The sequence below is a fragment of the Esox lucius genome, chromosome 8 (genome assembly GCF_011004845.1).
Source record: "Esox lucius isolate fEsoLuc1 chromosome 8, fEsoLuc1.pri, whole genome shotgun sequence".
Lineage (NCBI taxonomy): Eukaryota > Metazoa > Chordata > Actinopteri > Esociformes > Esocidae > Esox > Esox lucius.
In genome coordinates, this window is record NC_047576.1 from 10223955 (window position 1) to 10243875 (window position 19921).

The 19921-nt window shown below is 43.4% G+C and overlaps 2 protein-coding genes across 16 annotated transcripts in view; both read left to right on the top strand.

Moving 5' to 3' along the window:
- The first annotated feature begins 1355 nt into the window (after positions 1 to 1355).
- Positions 1356 to 8674, top strand: rad23ab (RAD23 homolog A, nucleotide excision repair protein b). Of its 2 annotated transcripts, none has more exons than XM_010871491.4 (10): positions 1356 to 1626; positions 2960 to 3041; positions 3156 to 3235; positions 5377 to 5750; positions 5859 to 5905; positions 6011 to 6138; positions 6387 to 6534; positions 6682 to 6920; positions 7072 to 7218; positions 7347 to 8674. In XM_010871491.4, exons 1-10 carry the CDS (start codon positions 1558 to 1560, stop codon positions 7458 to 7460), a joined length of 1428 nt encoding a protein of 475 aa, XP_010869793.1. In that variant the 5' UTR covers positions 1356 to 1557; the 3' UTR covers positions 7461 to 8674. The 2 variants fall into 2 exon arrangements, with proteins under 2 accessions (XP_010869793.1, XP_010869792.1); XM_010871490.4 differs by having other exon boundaries at positions 1357 to 1626; positions 6679 to 6920.
- A 97-nt stretch (positions 8675 to 8771) lies between these two features.
- The window catches only part of eps15l1a (epidermal growth factor receptor pathway substrate 15-like 1a), a 30128-nt gene continuing 18978 nt past the window's right edge, over positions 8772 to 19921 (top strand). For 7 of the 14 annotated variants that reach the window (XR_004576041.1, XM_034293721.1, XM_034293713.1 and 4 more), the window contains exons 1-18: positions 8772 to 8878; positions 10116 to 10157; positions 10352 to 10441; positions 11350 to 11397; positions 11518 to 11613; positions 11751 to 11816; positions 11980 to 12165; positions 12361 to 12606; positions 12941 to 13098; positions 13174 to 13351; positions 13814 to 13876; positions 14269 to 14289; positions 14602 to 14690; positions 15248 to 15280; positions 15389 to 15461; positions 15575 to 15736; positions 15869 to 16066; positions 18423 to 18587. Coding sequence is in view for 12 of the 14 variants with exons in the window: in XM_034293721.1 (XP_034149612.1) it covers positions 8852 to 8878; positions 10116 to 10157; positions 10352 to 10441; positions 11350 to 11397; positions 11518 to 11613; positions 11751 to 11816; positions 11980 to 12165; positions 12361 to 12606; positions 12941 to 13098; positions 13174 to 13351; positions 13814 to 13876; positions 14269 to 14289; positions 14602 to 14690; positions 15248 to 15280; positions 15389 to 15461; positions 15575 to 15736; positions 15869 to 16066; positions 18423 to 18587 (1941 nt within the window). In the remaining 2 variants the exon portion in view is untranslated. Of the gene's footprint in view, positions 8879 to 10115; positions 10158 to 10351; positions 10442 to 10483; positions 10658 to 11349; positions 11398 to 11517; positions 11614 to 11750; positions 11817 to 11979; positions 12166 to 12360; positions 12607 to 12940; positions 13099 to 13173; positions 13352 to 13813; positions 13877 to 14268; positions 14290 to 14601; positions 14691 to 15247; positions 15281 to 15388; positions 15462 to 15574; positions 15737 to 15868; positions 16067 to 18422; positions 18588 to 19921 lie in introns of those variants that run through there. The other 7 variants (XM_034293719.1, XM_034293724.1, XM_034293716.1 and 4 more) reach the window with 6 other exon arrangements.

Genomic DNA, 19921 nt, shown 5'->3' on the forward strand with positions numbered 1-19921 from the left:
AAAACCTAAACCTGACTGAGTAGAGATGCTCTACACCATGCTTGAGTGTCAAGCCGTGTTTTCATACAGCCTTGTTGGAAACTGTATAGGATGATGGACTTGTTAAAGTGTATCCTTTCCTGAAACAGGTCAAACCCGGATATTGCAGTGCAATTTGTTTAGAAGAGACTCTAGAAGAGGCTCCTGAGAGACCTACAGTAAGTCCATACATTTTATGAGAGCTATGTGAAACAATCACACAGTTTAGTACTGTATTAAGTGCATTCTAATCAATGAGTTAGTTACCGGCCAAGGCCTGTGCTGCAAAAAATAAACATAAAACAAAAAGTTAACAAAAGAAAACAGACAGCAGTACTGTCAGTGGAACGATTTTACACACTCGGTGAAAAGTAGATTTAGTTTTCAGATGTTTAATGAAAGTAGCTGGAGACTCTGCTATCATAGCCTCAGGGAAGCAGGTTCCACCATTGAGGTGTCAAGAGAAAGAAGAGTTTTGACTGCGCGGATCAGGAACAGGCGTGAAATGACAAGTAACTGGACAAGTACCTCTGCAGCTTCTTGAGTGCAGTAAGGTCATACACTACGAATGTTGTACAGCATGTACCTGCAAGAGTACATTGAGTCACTGCCTTGACGTTAGCTGAGAATGACATGTTGTCTAGGGTCACGCCCAGGTTCTCTGCCCTCTGGGAGAACACTGCTGTTGAAAACCATGATGGACATTCTGTGAAAGAAGAGCAGCTCAGTCTTGTCAACATTAAGCTTGAGCTGGTGGGCCGATATCCAAGAGGAGTTGTTGACTAGATGCAGAGATGCATGTTGTCGCCTGGGTGTTGGAACGAGAGAGGTGGGGAAAAAAGCAGAGTGGCATCTGGATAGCAGTGATAGGAAAGACCAAATGAGGATTTCATAGTGCCAAAGTACTGGATGTATAGAGACAAGAGGAGAGGCACAAGAACTGAACCTTGTGGAAAACCAGTAGTAAGAGGCTGTGTGATCCTCTCCATGTTACTTGGTAGAAGCGGTCGACCAGGAAGGAATCTCTAGAGCCAGGATATCATATGGTAAGAGCAGGGAAAATGCAGTTAATGCGTGGCCAAGTTCGTTGTGTGAGTGACACAGTGGGCCCACGAGGCTAAGTGAATGTGTTACATCTTTTTTGTACTGTTCCTTGACCTGGTTTTATGAATTAAGTATCCTCAATATGCAACAACCATTCTTTGAAGCTCTTTGTCAACCCCCCCCCCCCCCCCCCCCACATGGTGTACAATTCATGTGCTTTTAAGAGGTGGGACTAGAACGGCATTTGATATTGGTTAAGACATCACATGCACGTGTCATAGAGAGGAATCCAGATTCGTGAGGTAGACCCCTTTCCCTCGGCAGTATGTCTTGTCTCAGGCAGCAAGTAGATGGCGTCTGAACACAACACAACCAATACAGTCAGATAGCTGAGTCACACAACTAGGTAGCTACTGTGGAAAAGGCAACAGTACAGAAACTGCCGTAAACACGTCTATAGTCGCGATTGGCAATTATCGGGAATAGTCTTCCAAGATGTTGTCGATAACGTTGAAGACTCTTCAGCAACAAACATTCAAAATAGAAATAGATCCGGAACTAACGGTAAGTAGTGGAAGTTAGTGACTCCGGTAAATACGCTTGAGGCCGGGCGAGAGGGGCTGGGAGCAACCAGGGCCTTGGTCAATGCGATTTCATGTGGAGAAGTTAATGCTATTTTATATAATTTTGTCATTCTTAATGCCATATTGTAACGGTTAGGCGTAAAAGTCAAAATGCGATTTTCGTTGCGCTTGAGATTGCCTGGCTGTAGCCTCATGAATGACCATGCAAGATTTCACGAGCCCAGTCTCGATACAACGGAGACGCTCTCGTGAACCCCTTTTCTGGAATATTATAGGAATCGGGTGGAGGGGGGCGTTCTGTAGACTAAATTTGTTTTAAAAGTATGTATTAATTTATACACTTAATTTGTCATTTGTTTTATCGAAGCTGTAGCTACAATACAAAACCTTACCAACAACAACAGTCAATGCCAATTTCATGACAATAGAAATATAAGTATTAACACAATTTAATACCAATTAATCACATTACTACAAATAGTAATGCTCATAATTCATGAATGCATAAAATACATTTCAGATTAACTACATCAGAACTTTTTATTTGATCGAAATGGATTTGTTACAGTATATATGTAAATTAAAAAGATTACAATATTATGACACTGCTGTTTTAAATATACCTTTTATACATTTTTAACGAATTAACTGTTTGCAGAGTCATCAGCCTAATTCTCAGGGGATAGTTCAACTACCAAGTCCACAGATAAAAATAACTTAAAATTATGTTTCAAAATGCTTTCCACTGTAATGTAAATGAAAAGGTTCTGTCAGCCTACTCACCTGTTAAAACATCAGCTATATGCACTTACATTTCTTAAAAATGTTATGCCCCTTTTTCCCCCTTCCCCAATTTCACATCTAGTTGTGTCAATGACCGTGTCTCATCACAACACATACAAACTGATGCTGAGACAGTAGAAGACCAGTTTTTTCACAGGCTTCCTTGCCAAGCCATTCCGATGTTTTCCACACTGTAAACAGGAAGTCATGGGTTAGGGCATTTTCACTCAACCGAAGACACCAGTAGGTTTTGGAGCAGCCTGAGGGTAGAGAGTGAAAAGACCTGCTGACTATGCCTCACTAATGGATGCCTTCAGCTACATGTACATTTTTGTTATTTAGCTGACTTTTGTCAAGAGCAACTAACAGAATTTAGTCTTTATGACTGAGATGATAATATAACATACAATGTGTGATCTCCCTATAGAACCTATCAGAAGATGGTCCTGCTCATGCAAAACACAACACTAACGGGTTGTATCTCTAGTCCTTTTTAACAGATTGTCATTATGGAATTGTCTTACTGGCAGGTAAAAGCCCTGAAGGAGAAGATTGAGATTGAAAAGGGGAAAGATGGCTACCCAACCGCTGGGCAAAAACTAATCTATGCAGGTAAGACTGGCAGCTTAGATCTTGCTGCATTGTTGCAGTTATCTATCAGATGCATCTGCACCGCTGTAGCCTATAGATCTGATTAAATGAGTTGTTCTTGGTGTGTTTTTGTAGGTAAAATCTTGAATGATGACATACCTTTAAAGGACTACAAAATTGATGAGAAAACCTTTGTGGTGGTCATGGTTACGAAGGTAAGATTTCAGCACTGTTGTACTATTTAATAAGATACCATTAAATGCCGTAGGAAAAAAAAATATTGTATAGATGCATGAACATTGGTGTCAACACAATGTAGTTTGTCAAATTTTCAATGCTTACGATTATCAATATCTATAATGCAGTGTCAATATGAATTGGGATTTTGAGAACATTTAAAAAACTATTTAGAATTATCTCGGCATAGGTTTTTGATATACAGCACAATACAGATATGCATCTTTTGGTCTAGGAAACCTTAAAACAAAAGGCAGGGGCGTATATCAGAAACCCAGTCAGTATCTGCTGTGTCCCTCATGGAAAATCGGCCCATTTCTTTCCAAATTTGATGGATATTGGAACGCGCTGATACACACGTTGACCCAGAGCATTCCAAACAAGTTCAGTGGGTGACATGTTTTGTGAGTATGCGCGCCATGACTGGGACATTTTCATCTTCCAGGAATTGTGTACATACAGAATCCTTACAACGGGGCAGTTCACTGTCATGCTAAAACACGAGGTGATGGCAGCGGATTAAGGGCACGACAGTGGGCATCAGGATAAAAGGCAATTTGTGTTGGTTGTCCGTTGCTTATGCCTGCACATACATTAACCCAGCCAATACTGTGGGTTCACAACACCTCTGTTCACAATGCTGACTGCTCGCCCACACGACACCATACTTGCCATCTGCCCGGTGCAGTTGGGACCGGCATACATATGGGGAATGCACACTTCTTCTGCATGCCAGTGTCCATTGAAGGTGGGCATGGAAGTCAGGTTACTGACTGCTTGTGCAGAAATTGACTGCTTGTGCAGACATTGTTGTGCAAACCCACAGTTTTATCAACTGTCAGGGTAACTAGTCTCAAACAATCCCGTGAAGAAACTGGAACTGGAGGTCCTTGGGCTGGGATGGGTAAACATGTTTTGTGGTGGTGAGGCTGGATTCTTTTAAACGACTTTATGATACATCATCTTGCAATAAGTCGGGTGGACATTCCTGCAGTCAGTATGGCAATTACACGCTCCTTCAAAACTTGCGACATCTGTGGCATAATGTTGTGTGACAAAACTGCAAAAACTTTTATTGTCCCCAGCACAATTTGCACCTGTGTAATGATTGTGCTGTTTCCCACCCACGGATGGAATTTAAGGAGAAATACAGGTGAATGGTGATCAAAGGGAAACATGCTCATTTATTGGGATGTAATCACATATGCTCAAAATATTTGAGAGGAATACGCTTTTTGATGCACTTGGAACATTTCTGGGATCTTTTATTTCAGCTCTTGAAACATGGGATCAACGCTTTACATGGGTTCTATATTTCTGTTTAGTGTATACTATTTTTAATATCAGGTTTGTTTACAGTGGAAATGTGTATTTCTGTGCTATATTTAGTCTTTGGACATAATAGAGTGCTGTTTTTCATGTCAATACATGATCAAATGTTCAGATGTTAATGTATTATTTGACCCCTAGTATAAAAAGGCTGTTCATGGATGGAAAAGCCCTAACCTTAAAGCTGACAGTTTGCACTTGATCTGTTTTATTTTAAATCTAATGTGTTGGAATACAGAGCCAAAATAACAAAAATTGTATCATTTTCCAAATAATTATGTCCTGCACTGTATATATACTTCATATATCCAATTAGAAATGTTGCTTTTAAATGTTGTTCTCTTTGATATTTTATTTTAAAACTCTGAAACTCTAAATCAATTATTGTAAGGTGACATTGGTTGTATGTTTGGAAATATTTGTGCTTTGTTTAGGCCAAAGTGTAATTAATCCCCAAAAAATCACAACTCTCACTGCAGGAAAGTCTGTACCATAGGAAAACATAAATTTTTATTAGGGACTTGAATAGGATAATTAATTATTTGGTAGCCAGTCATATGTAAGGATATTATAGAAGTGAATTCGTTTATTTACGAAAAAGGGGCTTACAAGAGAATCCGTGTTCTAACAATACTCTACTGACAGTGGAAGCCGAAGGTTTTAATTTGTATTACATAGTTTATTATGTATTATCTTACAACATATATGTTAATTGATATCCGAAGGTGCGATAGTTGCCTGTAGTCACTTTGGTCATCTCTGGGCAGTGCTGTTTGTTGTCTCCCTACAGCCCAAACCTCCAGCTCCTCCACAGATTCCTCCCCAGGCAGCCCCGGCTCCAACCCCCGTTCCCGCACCTCCTGTTGTATCTGAGCTATCCCTCTCTGACAATGCCCGTGCTACCTCCTCCCCTGCCCCCATGGACGTCTCCAACATCTCCCCTTCACCCACACCCGCACCTGCTTCAAACCCTGCACAGTCAGTGGAGACTTCCACAGCTCCTGTCCCTGCACCAGATCCTGCTTCTGCCTCCCCTGCAGTCCAAGGGGCCAGTGAAGTTCCAGCTCCATCTGCAGCAGCAGCAGCCTCCTTATCAGAGGAGAAACCCGATGAGGTGGAGCCCCCTGAGCAACCCCTTTCCGCTGTGCCAGCCCTCTCTTCCAGGTAACCACTTATGATACAATATCTGAGAGCATTTTACATTATTTGGCTGTATTGTTTATTTTTTCCCCTAAATGTGTTTGCCTGTAAAAACGTTTTTTTGTCTCACAGCCTTGTTGATGACTTAAGTCTCTTGGAAGAAGCAGCATCGATCTTGGGTAATGAAGAGTTATGTACGATCTTTCAAATGCAACACAATTACGTGCCTCGACTTTCTATTGATTCGTGACCTTTCGTCCTTTTCCCATCTCTTTGTGAGACAGTGACAGGACAGGCATATGAAAATCTAGTGTCGGAGATCATGTCTATGGGATATGAACGGGAGCAGGTTATTGCAGCACTGCGAGCCAGTTACAACAACCCAGACAGAGCTGTAGAGTACCTGCTAATGGTGAGCTTCCGGTGATTTAGTGGTAGATTAGTGTATTATTTATTACCTTACAGCAGTGGAGCTATCTGCTACAGCATGGCTTCCAATCTGGCCAACTGTCTTTCAGCAAAGGCTTTGTCATCTCTCACAGCACTGTCTTCAAATTAAAGCATGAAAATGCAAACATGCTTTGAAAAACAAGCACAATAAATGTCTCCTAATATTATTATTATTATTTAATTGATCATAAATACTTGTATTTCTACCAGGGGATTCCAGCTGAGGCTGACCTTCCACCATCGGAGGTGCTCTTACCCACAGTTCCGGCCAACCTCAACCCCACAGTCCCGGCTCCTGTCCCGGCTCCAGTCCCGGCTCCTGCCCCAGCCACAGAACAGCCCCCACTAGCACCCACCAGTAAGATATCTCACTACTCTTGTTCTTTACCAGGCCCATTTCTCTCATGCCCACCAATCATTTATCTAGACACATATTGTCAGTTATACAACGTGTTTCAGATATGTCTTAAAGCACTGTGTCTCTCCATTACTGTTCTTGCAGCAGGTGCGGTCTCCTCAACCCAGCAGCCCCCTTTGTCTGGTGGGATCACTGGTGGGATCACTGGTGGGATCACTGGTGGGATCACTGGAAGTACCCGTGGAGGGACTGGGGCAACAAACCCTTTGGAGTTTCTTAGGAACCAGCCACAGTTCCAGCAGATGAGACAGATCATCCAGCAAAACCCAGCTCTTCTTCCTGCCCTGCTCCAGCAGCTTGGCAGAGACAACCCTCAGCTTCTGCAGGTCAGTGTGGAGACGGGAGATTCCAGTGTCTGCATGCAGTCTCTCTCATAACCATGCTTATCAGCTTGACTTCCCTGATGCAATCTGCCTCATCCAACTAATAATTACTAGTAATAATGACATTCATTTCTTTCAATTTTGTTCCTTGCAGCAAATTACCCAGCACCAGGAGCGTTTTGTGCAGATGCTGAACGAGCCCCAAGGAGGAGAAATGGTTGAGGAGGGAGCTGAGGCCCAAGGTGCGCCACAGACTAACTACATCCAGGTCACTCCACAGGAGAAAGAGGCCATTGAGAGGGTAGGAGTATTTATGGATCCTAATTAAGATTGAATTAATTACATTTGACCTTATCAAATGTTAGGCTCCCTGTGTCATTGGTGATACATTTGCATGCTGACAGTTGCCAATTTGTTTTTTTATTGCAGTTAAAAGCCTTGGGATTTCCAGAGGGACTTGTCATTCAAGCCTATTTTGCATGTGAGAAGAATGAGAATTTAGCTGCAAATTTCCTGCTGCAACAAACATTTGATGATGAGTGAACGTGTCTGCGTTGCTGTGGAGGGAAAAAATGGAGGGGCTAGAGAACAAGTGATACTGCTGCAAAACGGGGCTTTGAAAGGAAAGAGTGGAAAATGTTTACCCAAAGTGATCGGCCTTCCAGAATGCTTTTCATTGGAAAAAGACTTGATGTGTTGTTACTGTGAGCTATGCCTCCTACATCCTCCTGGGAGTGTTAACTGTCTGTGGGCTCCCTCTCACTGCCGCTTACTGCTGCTTGTGCCGTGTCCATCCATAGCGTTATAGTGGCAGTTTGCCCTCACCATATACTGTTCTTTAACCACCCTCTAAGGAAATCTCAGACATACATTTCTGTAGCTGGTTGATTCGTGTTTGCTATGTGGGCCTCAGTTCCTGGGAAAGTATCATTTCCGATGTAGTGACAAAACCAGCAAAATGGCCATGGAATTTAAAGGCATTGTTTTTATAATTTGTCTTCAGGAATTTAGCTGAGCACTGTCCAACATTTCCAAAATGTTTCTTTGTTGAAATACAAAGGGAACTGGAATATTTTGCGTGTGAAATGGAATACTTGTGTTGGAGAGTGCTTGGCAAATCAACCATCGCAAAAAGGCTGTTTCTTTGTTATTAGATTATAGTTTATTTAAAAGAGAAAGAACTTCAGTGACGGTTAAGTTCCATTATATTGAAATGTGATAGCTGTAATATTTTACAATGGGTAATACTGCATACCAAATTTATGTTGCCTATCATAATCAAACACCCATCTCATAAAAGGTCAGTGAAGTTCTGGAAGTACTAGAAGTTATAAAAACTAAAATGATTGATCAGCCACCAAAATTAGCCCTTGCCTTTTTGTTTTCCCTTGCATAGATGGGAAAGACCTAGCATAGCTTTTGTATAAAACGGTACAAGTTAGTTTCTGCTTTGGTGAAACAAGGGACATTATGAAGTGAAATAACATCCAAGAGTGATGCTATGAGAGATGTAGGTTTGGTTGAATGCATGAATTTAGCAGAGGTTCCTTTTGAGATATGGCATGCTGTGGAACCACATGAGTGATGATTTTGATTTCAGCATTTTTTTTTTTTGTCTTACTATTTTGTTGTTTTGTTTTCTTTGGAACTAAAATAAAGCAGATGGTTTTAGCCTTAATGCATCACAGGGTTACTGAATGGTTTTAAGGTTATTGTTTTAGCATTATGTAAAATAAAATCGCTTTTACAAAGCTGTACAATTGTGTTATTGATTACAGTGCACCTTGTATTTGGAAACAATACAGCTTAATGTCACATTGTAATATTCCAAGCTTATTCATGCTGATCATCAGGGCCATGAAGGAGTGTATCCACTAGGCGGTGATGTTGTCTACGAGCTGGAGGGTGTGTGCGTTCCCGCAGCAACAGGGAAGATGGCAGCTCTCACATCTCTCACCCAGGTAATGTTTCAGGAATGTGTTCAGTACCATGCAAAGGACATTCAGTCAAGCTGTTGTGCATGCCGATGACCTGTAGTTTTTAGTGGTGCGCTTTTAACCCAATTTTTACAATAAAGAAGACATCCGGAGTGTGTTAGCTTGATAGCTAGCTGCATAGGACCAACAAGGCCTTATAATCAGTATATTGACTATAACGGTAACGTTATGCTTGCTTTACCGTTAGCTAGTTAGCCTAGTCAGTTGTCTAACGGCAGTGGGATACAGTAACTTAGCTATGTTAGCTTGCTGTCCAAATCAATATGCTGGATAGTTTACGGTCGTCAAAAGATGCATTGTAAACTATGTTAAATAGTTACATATGTACAATTCCTAAGCAATAATATAGAATTGCGCTAGTAGATAGCCAGCCAGCGAACGCGTTAGGTAACTGCATAGCTAAGCTTAGCTAACTGCTGTACGTAGCTAGCTTGCCGGCTGAACAATACTCGCTAGCTAACTAAACATTCTGACTTTAACAGAATTAGTGCAATAACACCTACAGTTACTGTAAAATCATTGTATATAACCCTATGATACACTGTTTAGCGGTGTGGTGTGGACTGTATTGAGATTGTAGCGCCTACATCCACTGAGCAAGCTAGCCGAGTTAAGTATGTTAATGTAAGATGACTGACCAGTTTATGTGCAATGTCTGGACACATAGCTAGTATTTAAATTTGTATCAGTTTTGCTGCATCAGTAGCAATTTAATTGCATAGAAGCTTCACTGCTTTGCCCTAAAAATGTGTAGCAAAATTACAGTTGCAGCCAGGAGGGGTCATTGCAGGCAAGGACATGCTTTGGGTCCATCACAAGCTGAGTTACATGATGCCTCTACGGTCTAGTTATTTAATACAAATTTGACAAAGATGGGCTTAAGTGGTATTGGAGGGCATGTCACATTTAGGCTGGGTATCTGTAGAAGCACTCGATTTTCCATTAAAATGCACATAATTCACACCATGATAAGGTACTAAGTCTTGTGGACTTTTAAATGACATTCATATTTTTGATGTATGATGAGTTCAGAAATCACTCCAAAGCACTTGCTTGTTATCGACCGTAAATGTCTTCTTGGTAGAGGGATCAACAATGTCCGAACAAAGGTTTCTAGGTTTTGCCATACTTTTGTAATACGACAATAGTTTCCTGCAATTTGAAATCTTATGACTAATCTTTGAAACCTATACCCAATCAGCTGTCAAGTGGAAACCCTGTGTACGAGAACTTTTATAGACAGGTGAGAATTATTTTTATAGTGTGGTGCATAGTCACATTGTTAGTCCCATCTGTGTATCTTGAGCATAATTCTACTTCTTTGTTGTTCAGTAACCGTATTAAGCAACACTAAGCACATATTACAGTATAGTGTTTATTAGTGTAGTTGCGGATGGAAACGTTTTATGATTTGGTTGAATGTGTTCTCGTTGCAAGGTGGACCCAGGCAACACAGGGAGAGTCGGGCCCACAGAGGCTGCCTTGTTCCTGAAGACATCTGGCCTTCCTGATGTCACGTTGGGAAAGGTGGGTAGCACCGGCGTGGGTATGCAGTGCTGACCACTGAAAACCTTGGTCAGAGACAGACCCGTGGGCACTGTTCTTGACACTGTTGCCTGATTACGGTATAAACAGGCAATGACATAGAGGAGTGATATGTACTTCTAGCCTGTATATCCGAATGCTTCAGTCCCCCGGAAGCCTGTAACCGTGATAGGTGACCTCATCTTACATCATTGCATGGTCTGTACATTATTTATTTATTCTTTAGGGTGTGTACTCGTTTCCGCTGTATGTCACACACTGCTACTAACCATCATTTGTATTGTTTGTTGGCTTGGTCTGTCCCATGTTTCTCAGTTGGTGGAGCGTGGTTCTTCTAACGCTAAGGTTTTGGGTTTGATTCCCACAGGAGCCAGTATAGAAAAACGCATGCCTTAGTAGTTATTTGGGATAATAGCGTATGCTAAATTACTTACTATAAATGTAAAATATGTATTTTTGTAATCAAATTCTTACTATAATTTTGTAGTTGATGGGACAGAAGTGTGTGTGTGTGTGTGTGTGTGTGTGTGTGGGGGTCTGTGTATATTTTCAGATTTTTGCACCGTGCAATCGACAAATGTATTGTTTAAATTGAGCTGTATCGGTAAATGAAGTAATCCATTGCTCGTTTGGCGGCGTACGAGAGGCTTGCTTGCCAATGTAAGGCAGTTATTGTCTTTTGCTTGTTCACCTGATAATTTCAGTTTCATCATACTCTGCTTTTGTTTGTCATTCTTTGCTTTGATATATGTTTCAGTATACTTTTATGAAGATTGTTTATTTATTTTACTTTGTAAACTTTGCCTAATCGTTATTGTGTTTAGAAGCTTTAATTCATGTTTTCCTAGTTTGTAATTGTGTTTTTCTGATTGTATTTGTGTTTCTCTCAGATCTGGGATTTGGCCGACCCAGATGGGAAAGGATTCTTGGATAAACAGGTACAGAACTAATAAATTCCTCTCCTGTGATGCCTTTTATTCTATGGCCCCTGATGTGAACTCCGACATGGTGTTTGTATTGTCCTCATAACAATGCTGTTGTCCTGCCTTCTGTGATAGGGGTTTTATGTAGCTCTGCGGCTGGTGGCCTGTGCACAGAGTGGACAAGACGTCAGCCTCAACAGTCTGAACCTCACTGTTCCTCCCCCCAAATTTGTGAGTATAGTTTTAACTGGTACAACTTTAACTAACCACAGGTTCAATGACGGTTAAACATGCATTTCTTTTGTCAAACTTGCGATTGGTTTGTTTGGGTTGGAAGTGAAAGTTGTGTTTTGGTTGTTCTGATACAGAAAGATACTAGCAGCCCGTCCCTGAGCACGTCGTCGGCCTCTACTGAAGTCCACTGGGCTGTGCGGGTCAGTCATGTTTGCTTGATGAGATCACACTGAAATATCTGTATGTTATGCAAACAAGTATTTTTTTTTATCTTGTATGATTCTAATAGAATCATTAGTGGTGTGTTAACCTTTTTTTACCCCTCCAGTGGCTCATTGTTTTTTGTTTTTTTTTTCTTTCCAGCCAGAAGAAAAGAGTAAATTTGATGGGATATTTGAAAGTCTTTCACCAGTCAATGGACTACTCTCTGGTGATAAAGTGAAACCAGTTCTAATTAACTCTAAACTACCTCTGGATGTGTTAGGGAAGGTTTGGGATCTCAGTGACATTGATAAAGATGGACATCTGGATCGTGATGAGTTTGCCGTGGTAAGTTGTACTCCAGTGAACAAATAAGATCTGTAAAGAAATGTTATTTTTGCAGCATAAACATAATGGATGTATTTTTTTTTTAAGTAGTATAATGTATTTTTTTAACAAGGCAAACTAGTATTAACCTTCATAACAAAGCCAATTAGTTTAACATTTGTAACTAGATTTGTAAAACCTCCCTCTGTTCTCCAGGCCATGCACCTGGTTTATCGGGCTTTGGAGAAGGAGCCGGTCCCTCCCGTTCTCCCCTCCTCTCTCATCCCTCCAAACAAGAGGAAGAAGTCGCTGGTGGGCTCCCTCCCTGGCACAGTGCCCATGCTGCCCGCCAGCCCCCCACCTCCCAAGGACAGCCTGCGCTCCACCCCTTCCCATGGCAGCATGAACTCCCTCAACAGTGCCGGCAGCCTCTCCCCCAAACACACACTGAAGTCTGCCCAGGTAACCACATGTGTGTATATATACAGCTCCGGAAAACATTAAGAGACCACTGCGCCTTTTTCTTTCCTTTCCAAAAAAGTCGAAAAAGAAGGTTCCGAGTGAGGTACAGAAGGGATAAAATTAAGAGACTACTGCAAATTGAACGCTTCTGTTCTTCACTCAAAACCTTCCTTTTCAACTTTTTTGGAAAGGAAAGAAAAAGTTGCGGTGGTCTCTTAATTTGTTCCAGAGCTGTATACACGGACGCACATAAAAAACTATACACAACCAGACAAAAAAAGTCAACATGTGAGATGTGTGTGTAACAATGTGTGTAATCTGTTCTCTGTGCCAGCACTCTGTGAACTGGGTAGTCCCAGTGGCAGACAGGGGCCGCTTTGACGACATCTTCCTGAAGACAGACTTGGATCTGGACGGCTTTGTCAGTGGCATGGAAGTCAAGGACATCTTCATGCACTCCGGCCTGCCCCAGAACCTGTTGGCGCACATCTGGTAGGAGAGACTGCTGGCCGGCTGGTGTTCTGCCTTGAGGTGACGTGTTCCTGACGTCTTTGTGGTTGTGTCCAGGGCCCTGGCAGACACCAGGCAGATGGGGAAGTTGACGCGGGAGCAGTTCTCTCTGGCCATGCACTTCATCCAGCAGAAAGTCACCAAAGGCACAGACCCGCCTCAGGCCCTCACCCCCGAGATGATCCCCCCTTCAGAGAGGGGCACGCCCGTGCCAGTGTGTACCACGCCCTCCCATGTACGCACACATGCGCGAGCACACTTTCTGTTTCGGTGCACAGGCAGGCTGGAAGGCAACCTCAGTGAAATAACATGAATAAAAGAAGTTTGCATATCAGTGTGGGTGGCACTTTTGCCGCAATGACTAAGGGTGTTAAACCTTGACACATAACTTCGCCCACATCTCTGTTTTGGTCACATGGCTGCCACGCTGTAACAGGGAAATGTACCAGGGCTGACACTGTGTGTGACTGCGTGCAAGTCTATCCTCCCACTCATCTCGGAATCAGGGATGCTTCTCTGGGGCGGTGTGATTTTGCTGAGTCTTCTAGCATCACTGTCATTTTGTGCCACCCACTTTGTGTTTGTCACATGCACAGAATACAACAGGTGTAAGCCGTACATTTTTAGGAGAATTTCTCCCCAACGGCTGGTGAATCGATGTCGTGTTCAGTGTTTATCCTTTTGTCTCCACCTGCAGAGCATGTCTGGCTATATGACTCCTGTGAGCTCTGAGATGGCTGCTCTGTCTGAGATGAGGCGGGTGAGTGATGGCCTCCCATGTTTGCTTGCGTACCCATTTTCAGTGGCCCTGCCCCAGTGTGGAGTGACAGGACCAGAACCGTCTGGTAACAGACCCGGCGCTGGGGAAGTGGAATGGCACTGTAGTCATGTACTGCCTTAGGAATTCTCATGATGGACAATAACTATGCATTTATTGATTTAGTGTGGAATTATGGAAGCTGAGGCTCTGTGATGTGCTTAGTGTTTTTTGAGGGCCCCCCCGTACCTCTCATTTTGTGACTGTTCACTGCTGTTGTCCTGCTGTTGTTGGGTGCTTAGACCCTGCCAGGAGCTCACCGCAAACTCTTTTCTTCTTTACCCTGACCTAAATGCTGCTGAATGCCACTTTCTGGGTTATTGTCTCTGTATCAGCAAATAATGTTCAAGTTATGGGTAGGTAACTGGTGAAACCCGACAAATGCTTTCAATGGCTCGCTAGACAGAAACTCTTAAGAGATAAGCATTTGTGAGAACTCTGACCCATGAACGGTGATGTGACTTCCTGAGTTTTCTGACCATTGGCGGTGGTGAACTACTCTCCCTCCCAGTCCTTGTTGCCCTCCTGTTTCTCTGTGGTGGTTCCTTCCCTGTGGTCTCTCTTTTACCTCTGGTTTGGTCTGGATGGTTTGATGTTGTGGCAAGTTCTGTAAGGCCTTCTGAAAAAGGGGTGAACTTAATGCTTTTTCACTTCCTATCCAATCACAGGACAGCTCCAGTTCTGTTGGGTCAGGGTCAGAGTTCACTGGAATCAAGGAGCTGGATGACATCAGTCAAGAGATTGCTCAGTTGCAGAGGTAATTCATAACACTGGAGATTTCAGTCGAAGTAACTGCTAATCACACACATTTAATTTGTGCGTCGGTTGTGACAAGTCTTTAATTTGGTGTCTTTTAAACACATGCTATTTCGCTAAGTCTTTCAGGATGTTCTTTTTTCAGAATGTAATTATTTTTGGTATGTTTTGCTTTCTTATGCCATACTGTGTCAATCTTAATGTCTTTGTGTGTTCCACTTGACATTTCCTTTTTCATTAGTCATACCTTAACATATCACCAACTGATTTAGTCCTTGAGGTTTTATGTCAATTATTAAGTGTAAATTGTGACTGTGCTTTAATATTATATGCAGCTCAAAGCGAGTGTGTTTCGTTTTAACCTATGGTTACCGTACCATATGAACTACAACTTAGATGATAAAATGCACACTTCAAAGGAGAAGAACGGTAACAGCTGGTGGTGGATGAGTCCCTCCCTCTCCACCTCATCCCACCTCATCCCTGTCTCCAGCCTCCCTTTACTGTGTGTATTTTATCTCTTTTTGTTTTCACCACTTGCTCTTCATGCTGCGTCAGCACGCTTGCTTTTACACACTGGAATGCCCTCAGGTAACCCACTCTTGGCTGTCCCAGTCTGTGTTTTTTCTCTGGTTGGGGGAGGGGGGCGGTACCCCGTGCTGCTGTGTGTTCATATCTGTACATGTGTCTCTGTCTTAGGGAGAAGTTCACCCTGGAGCAGGACATCAGGGAGACAGAGGAGGCCATCAGACACAAGACCTCAGAGGTTCAGGTGAGCGTGCATGTCGTCTGTGATGAAAAATAGGACAGAGGAGTTTTGACAGGAAGTGGGTTGTCAGTTTGTCCCGGGAAACACACCTTTGTTCCCCCTCATCTGCTGAGCAGGAGATGCAGAATGATCTGGACAGGGAGACGGGCAGCCTACAGGAGCTGGAGGCTCAGAAGCAGGATGCCCAAGAGAGGCTGGAGGAGATGGACCAGCAGAAGGCCAAGTTGGAAGACATGCTGAATGATGTCCGGATCAAATGTAACGAAGAGTCACAAATGGTGAGAGATGAGAGGGCAGGGGTCTGGTTTGAAGAGTTCTCTGAATGTAGTCATGGAAGCAATATAAAACAGCCTTCACTTTCAATAGGCATTTCTGGACATTGACTACATTGGTTTACTTGTGCTTTCCAGATTTCATCTCTTCAGAACCAGATCCACACCCAGGAGACTGACTTACAGAGCCAGGAGGAGCAGCTGAGTCGGGCCAAGGCAGACCTGAACCGGCTGCAGCTGGAGGAGAGCCAGCTGGAACAGAGCCTGACTGCTGGGAAGTTCCAACTGGAGACCATCATTAAGTCCCTCAAAGCTACCCAGGATGAAATCAACCAGGTAAGACTGTCAGAGAGGAGGGACGACAGACATGACCCCAGTCAGAGAGGAGGGACGACAGACATGACCCCAGTCAGAGAGGAGGGACGACAGACATGACCCCAGTCAGAGAGGAGGGACGACAGACATGACCCCAGTCAGAGAGGAGGGACGACAGACATGCCCCAGTCAGAGAGGGGGGACGACAGACATGCCCCCAGTCAGAGAGGGGGGGACGACAGACATGACCCCAGTCAGAGAGGGGGGGACGACAGACATGACCCCAGTCAGAGAGGGGGGGACGACAGACATGACCCCAGTCAGAGAGGGGGGGACGACAGACATGACCCCAGTCAGAGAGGGGGGGACGACAGACATGACCCCAGTCAGAGAGGGGACGACGACAGACATGACCCCAGTCAGAGAGGGGACGACGACAGACATGACCCCAGTCAGAGAGGGGGGACGACAGACATGACCCTAGGGCTGTACAATTATTCAAAATATAATCAAAATTGCAGTACTGACATGTGCAATATCAAAATCGCCAACTTACCTGGGATTTGGATATTGCACGAGGCTTACGAGGCTACAGGCATGCAACGTACATCCGTAATAGTTTTTCCAGCGGGTGCTGCAGGTATTTTTGTAGATGACTTAAATACCTGGACTAATTTTGTTTAAGTACTTGATGTTTTTTCAATGTTAGTTTGAGTTAACATTGCAACAGCTAGCGAAGACGTCTGCTTCCAGCTAGCGAGTGGCACCACGATATTGGCCCACGTACACAACAGCATGGTTAGTAAATGTTTGGATTTCAGTGTCGGTGTCTACAAACAAACGTAATATGGGAGAAAATACACTTCAATGGTTGAGAAATGTTTCCTAACCAGCTATGGCAACAGCACGAACATAGCAAACGCCACCGCATTAAATGAGCAGTTAAATGAATTGTTCTACACAGGCTGCACCTTCAAATTGGAAATAATTATTCATTTTAATAGCACATTATGTAGGCTATGATCTCTATTTTTAAGTGAGATTATCTACACTGTTTACACTCATGTTTTAAAATTGCATATCATAACCGTAATTGCAATATTTGTCAAAGAAATTGCGATTCAATGTTGAGGTACTGTTGTGGTCAGTGTTACTGATTATTTTAGCCTGACAATGTCCTTTCCAGCATTGTTCAAGCACAGCTATGGTGAATGGGTAACCAAGCCAGATCAATTAAGCTAGGCGTGGTTTGACATTGGTTGGTCACATAGTAACTGTACTGTGAATTAGTCAACTGTTTCTGAGATGTGAATGGAACTGTTGCATAACACTGTGTAACGTGTCCACCAGAGGGAGATGTTGTCTCTTGAATGGTAAACACAACCAGATAGGATGTCTGTGTAGTCTTTCCCATTCTTCAGTTTCTCTTGAAGATATCCAGCACAAAGTCTTTGGTGTGTCTTCTTTTTCTGTTCATTGCCAGTAAGGTACATGAAATACGTCTTGTCATTCTGGCGAAAACCTCATTTGGACCCATCAGGTGTTTTTTTTTTTTTTTTTTCATCTGTCAGGTCTGGGTGTGGCAGTTCCAGGCATCAACTGTATTGTATCTGACATTATTTCCACATGCCCCAGCCACAGCACATGCTTCAGATCTCACATCACGTTCTCACATCTCTCATATCACCGTGAGAAAGGATGCTGAGCTGTTAGACGTCTGTTTTCATCTGCATGCGGGGGAGGGTCCTTTCCATTCGCCTAGGGTTGAGTAAAGTCTCTCTCATTCTGAACAAACACTCCCCATGGCCAAAGTCATGTTGACGCCATATATCATCATCATCATTAGTCATTAAATCCATTCAGACTGTATTGAGATGTTACTACTAAGTTCCTGTTGTCTTTCAAACCTGACCTCTGTAAAGGGTGACACAGGCTGTTGCCAGTGTGTTGTCAACTAGGCCGTGTGACATGTGCCCCTGGAGTCTCTCCTCCCCATGAGTCAGTGTGTCCAAGCTTGATGACACACTGCTCCCTGTTGTGATGGGGCTGTCTGCACCAATGCCTGGCCATGCTCAGACCCTCTCGCATTCCTGAGCATTGTGTCAGACGTCACAGCACATCGCCCGGGTGCAATTGTTCGCTTGATCATTTGCTCATGCTCGCCTTCTTGGGAAGTGACTAGGCCACAATATTCAAACGAATGGGCTAATTAATGTATGGTTGCCTTCACAAAAAGTGTATTTAGTCCCTCAAGGACACTGAAATAAAATGAGAAAAGTTAACAGAACCACATGAGGAAACCCACGGCCACAGTACACATTCGCGTGGAATTGTGGATTTAACCAACCCTAACTGTCCCTGCTTGGCTTTCCTCCAGGCTCGTAGTAAGCTCTCTCAGATCCAGGACAGCCAACAGGAGATGACCAAGAGCATAGAGCAGTACAACAGCACCCTGAACGGGGCCCACGGAGGCAGTATGACCAACCTGGCTGACATGAGTGAGGGGTTCCCCGACCGTGAGAATGGAGGCTTCGGAGCCATGGTGAGGAGGCCGCTCGGCTCGCTGGGACACAAGGTTACATTCTCCACTCACTAACTACGGCCCAGAGTTATCCCCTGGCCAGGTCTGCTGGCTCTGATCGAAAGCCTGTTGGAGGAACACAAGTGCATTGTAAGCCTGTAGAAGTAGGAGAGGTAACTGGGGTTCAGTGATTGGTTGAGAGGAGTGCGGGTTCAACTTTAAAAGGCAGAGTATCCAGCAATGAATATTTTTCTACCCTATTGAACACATCTGGTAAATGTATTTGGCCTTGAACAATGGATGGCAGCCATCGTGCGTAGTTGTAGTTCATTTCAGCTACATCTGCAGATCCTGGCAATATGATGATTCATTGTCGCCGGCTGGCCAGGGTGTAAATTCACTGCACACAGCTGCAGAGGTGATAGCAACTGGCACTTTTTCAGCTTTTACTAGAACTCATTAGATAAAGAGATGAGATAACAGGAATATGAAAAAGCTACACCTACAGAGAACAGAAGTATCAGTTCTCTCCCTCATTTAGTGTCAGAAATGTTACATTCAAACAAGTGACTTTGGGGCATGCAGAATTTTAAGTGGTTTATATTAATCCCGTAGTTTGGTTATCTTATTTGATTTTCCACATAATGTAATTATCTTGGCTTAAATACTCTTGCACGCTGTTATTTTACCTGGCAGCCCTCTGTTATTCTGTCTTAAGCTTTATTACCTGTGCGTTTTTTTTAAAGGGCTCGAACACTTAGCGCTTATTCTTGGCCGTAATTCTGGGCAGCGTTGAGTGAATACAGGGCTCACGGTCAGGTCGCTTATTGAAATGAGGAGAAGTCCTGCTAATGAAACATAACAAGTTGGGTTTTCATAACCAGGGCTTGCCTGGCACGTGAATGCACATTCTCTATAGAAACCTGACACCCTGAAGAACGCGGGCTCTGACAGACGGCTGTTTCCTACCGACTCTGGGCTTTTTCATTGAGACCAGCTGAGTGCAGTGGGCAAATTGCGGGAGAATGAAAATTGCCTGCACGTTATTAAAGTGAAACTGAAGCTTGGGGGGGCTCTCTGTTCAGGGCATAGTGGGGCTTTTCTTCAGGCACACATTCCTTTCTCCCAGGTCTCCGTTAGTGTTGTTGAACTCAAATTCCTCCACTTGAACCTCAGTGGGCTGTTATTAAAATGTGAAGTATTTGATTTGATGGCCATCGTGTTTGGCAGCTCGGCAAGACTTATCGTTGGACTGAATAAACAATCAAGTCTACGTGCTTTGGTTTTCCTCCTTAATGCCTGTCTGAGCGGAAAATGGTTAGATATGGTGGCTGTGTAAATAAAGCCTGGACCAG